Source organism: Juglans regia, chromosome 7 (assembly GCF_001411555.2).
Source record: "Juglans regia cultivar Chandler chromosome 7, Walnut 2.0, whole genome shotgun sequence".
Taxonomy (NCBI): Eukaryota; Viridiplantae; Streptophyta; class Magnoliopsida; order Fagales; family Juglandaceae; genus Juglans; species Juglans regia.
The window spans coordinates 11,056,961-11,059,894 of record NC_049907.1 but is presented as its reverse complement, the minus strand read 5'-3'; the positions used below and the strand labels follow the sequence as shown (position 1 = coordinate 11,059,894).

Below are 2,934 nucleotides of genomic sequence, written 5' to 3'. Positions count from 1 at the left end.
GGAGATCTATACCTCCAACCAAACAGTGCTTCATAGGGTGCCATTTTAATACTTGCCTAATAATTGTACCCCATGCAATCTCACATATCTCGCATATATAGCTCAACTAGCTTTTTCTTATAGGAAAATTTAATGGGCACGAAGCCAGCAATCTTCATGAAGCATTCCACAATCACCCATATCGCGTCAAGCCCACTAAAAGTCCTTGGTAGGCCTATCACAAAATCCATGGATATATGCTCTCTCTTCCATTCTGGAATCTGGAGTGGTTGAAACAAGCCTACTAGTCTCTGATGTTTCGCCTTCACCTGTTGGCAAGTTAGGCACCGTTCTACAAATTTGGCAATTTCTCTTTTCATACCATTCCACCAAAAATACTCTCTCAAGTCCTGATACATTTTGGTACTCTCTAGATGAACTGTGTAAAGAGAACGCGGTGCAAAAATGACTACTGCTAGTTCCAGATCATGCGTGGGCTTTTGTGGCTTTAACCAGCTTTGGTAGACAGAATTAAGGCTGCCCAGAAAGAGGATATGGGGTTAGTGAGACTCGTAGAAGAAGTAGAAAAAGGAAAAAAAAAATCTGATTTCAGTGTTTTTAAGGATGGAGTATTGAGGTTCGAGGATAGATTGTGTGTGCCCGATAACAATAAAATAAAAAAGATTATTCCTGAGGAAGCACACCGTTCTCTTTACATAGTCCATTCAGAGAGTACCAAAATGTATCAGGACTTGAAAGAGTGTTTTTGGTGGAATGATATGAAAAGAGAAATTGCCAAATTTGTAGAACGATACCTAATTTGCCAACAGGTAAAGGCGAAACATCAGAGACTAGCAGGATTGTTGCAATCACTTCAGATTCCAGAATGGAAGCGAGAGTATATCTGTATGAACTTTGTGACAGGCCTACCAAGGACTTTGAGTAGGCCAGATGCAATATGGGTGATTATGGATTGCTTGATGAAGACTACTCGCTTCGTGCCCATTAAAGTTTCCTATAAGATGGAAAAACTAGATGAGCTATATGTGAAGGAGATAGTGAGATTGTATAAGGTACTGGTATCCATCGTGTCGGATAGAGATCCTCGCTTCACTTCAAAGTTTTGGCGATGCCTACAGGAGGCCATGGACACTAGGTTAAATTTCAATACTACCTTTCACCCCTAGACAAATGGACAGTCAGAAAGGACCATTCAAATTCTGGAAGACATATTGAGGGCGTGTGTGATGGATTTCAAGGAGACTTGGATGCGGCATTTATCGTTGGTTGATTTTCCCTACAATAACAGTTATTAGGCAAGTATTAAAATGGCACCCTATGAAGCACTGTATGGTAAGAGGTGTAAATCTCCCTTGTATTGGGACAAGGTGGGTGAAAGACAAACTTTGGGGCCAGAAATCATCCAGAAAACCATAGAGAAGGTAGAGCTCATTCGGGCTAGAATGAAAAACTGCCTAGAGTGAACAAAAGAGCTATGTAGATAATCATCATCGCCAATTAGAGTTTGAGGTTGGAGACAAAGTGTTTCTGAGGATTGCACAGATGAAAGGAGTTATGATATTTGGAAATAAGGGCAAGTTGAGCCCTAGGTATATCGAACCCTTTGAAATTTTTGATCAGATTGGACCAGTGGCGTTTAGGGTGGAAATACCACCGGCACTTTTGAGGGTGAACAATGTATTTCAAGTTTCTATGTTGAGGAAGTATATTCTCGACCCCACCCACATTATTGACTATGAGCCCCTTCAGATCTAGGAAAATCTAACCTATTTGGAAGAACCAGTGCAGATTTTAGAAAGGAAGGAACAAGTACTACGAACTCAAACTATTCCTTTAATTAAAATGTTATGGAATAATCACGCTACTATCGAAGCTTCTTGGGAATTTAAGGAAGAGATGCGAGTTAAGTACCCACGTTTATTTGATGGAAATTTGGATGGCCTATAACAAATTCTGAGGACGAATTTTTTTAAAGGGGGAGGGATGTAACACCCAGACCTAATCTTAGTCGAACCCCATAGAGAAGCTTGATACTTGAGGAAAACTGCATCGTTTCTTGTAAATGGGTTTATTTTTATTTTTATTTTTTTCCTCTCTTTTCCCCCACCCCCCACAATCAAGTTCTCTTATCTTTCCCTATGCACGTTCCCCCATCCCCGTCACTTTCTCCCCATCCAACTCACTTTCTACAGACTACAACTACTTTTCCCCTCTATGTGACCCAATTCCCCACAGGTCCTCATTTTCTCCTTCTCAGCTTTCCCTTTCAATTCCATCTCTCCCGACCTCAATTCCTCAATGCCCTCCCTTCGTGACTTTCTCTCCTGTGGCCACCACCGCAAGCCTCAACCCATGGCAGACCAGGAACCACTTCCGTCCAAGTAGTACGCCGCCCATCGGGGTGCTTAAGCCACCTCTCTCTCTCTCTAAACTCCACCACATGCCATGGAGGAGGCCATTGTGATTTCATCTCTGCCAACTGCTGGATTTCCTTTGCTTGGTGCCTGGTTTCTGCTAGGTGAGCATTTGGTGTATATTCTTTTTCTCTCATGTGTTGGCTTCTAGATGAGGACACTGAGCAGTGGCGCTTGTGTGTGTAATTAGCTCAAGGCCATTTATGTATATTATGATCTGATGGGTTTGGATGTTCACGTGCTCTGGGCTTGATTTGTTAGGTGGGCTTAGGTTTAATTATTTCTAGAAATTTGTATGCTATGTTTTTTTGGGTTATGGGCTGTAGAGGTTTACAGGCCACGTGTGGATATCATGAATTTAATATATATATTTTGGTATCAAGATCACATGTTTGCATGATAATATTCTAAGACCAGTTTATGAGTAATATGATCTTAGGTTTTAATTGAGTAATTGTTTGGAGAAATTATGTGAAAAATCAAAGTATTTGGGAAGTGATGATATTTTAGGGTTCTAGGA

The 2,934-nt window shown here is 41.0% G+C and overlaps 1 protein-coding gene across 1 annotated transcript; it reads left to right on the top strand.

Annotated features, from left to right (window-relative positions):
• Positions 1-719: 719 nt before the first annotated feature.
• LOC108989257 lies at positions 720-1,166 on the top strand. The gene has a single exon (XM_018962805.1). The coding sequence runs from the start codon at positions 720-722 to the stop codon at positions 1,164-1,166; it is 447 nt and encodes a 148-aa protein (XP_018818350.1).
• The last annotated feature ends 1,768 nt before the right edge of the window (positions 1,167-2,934 follow it).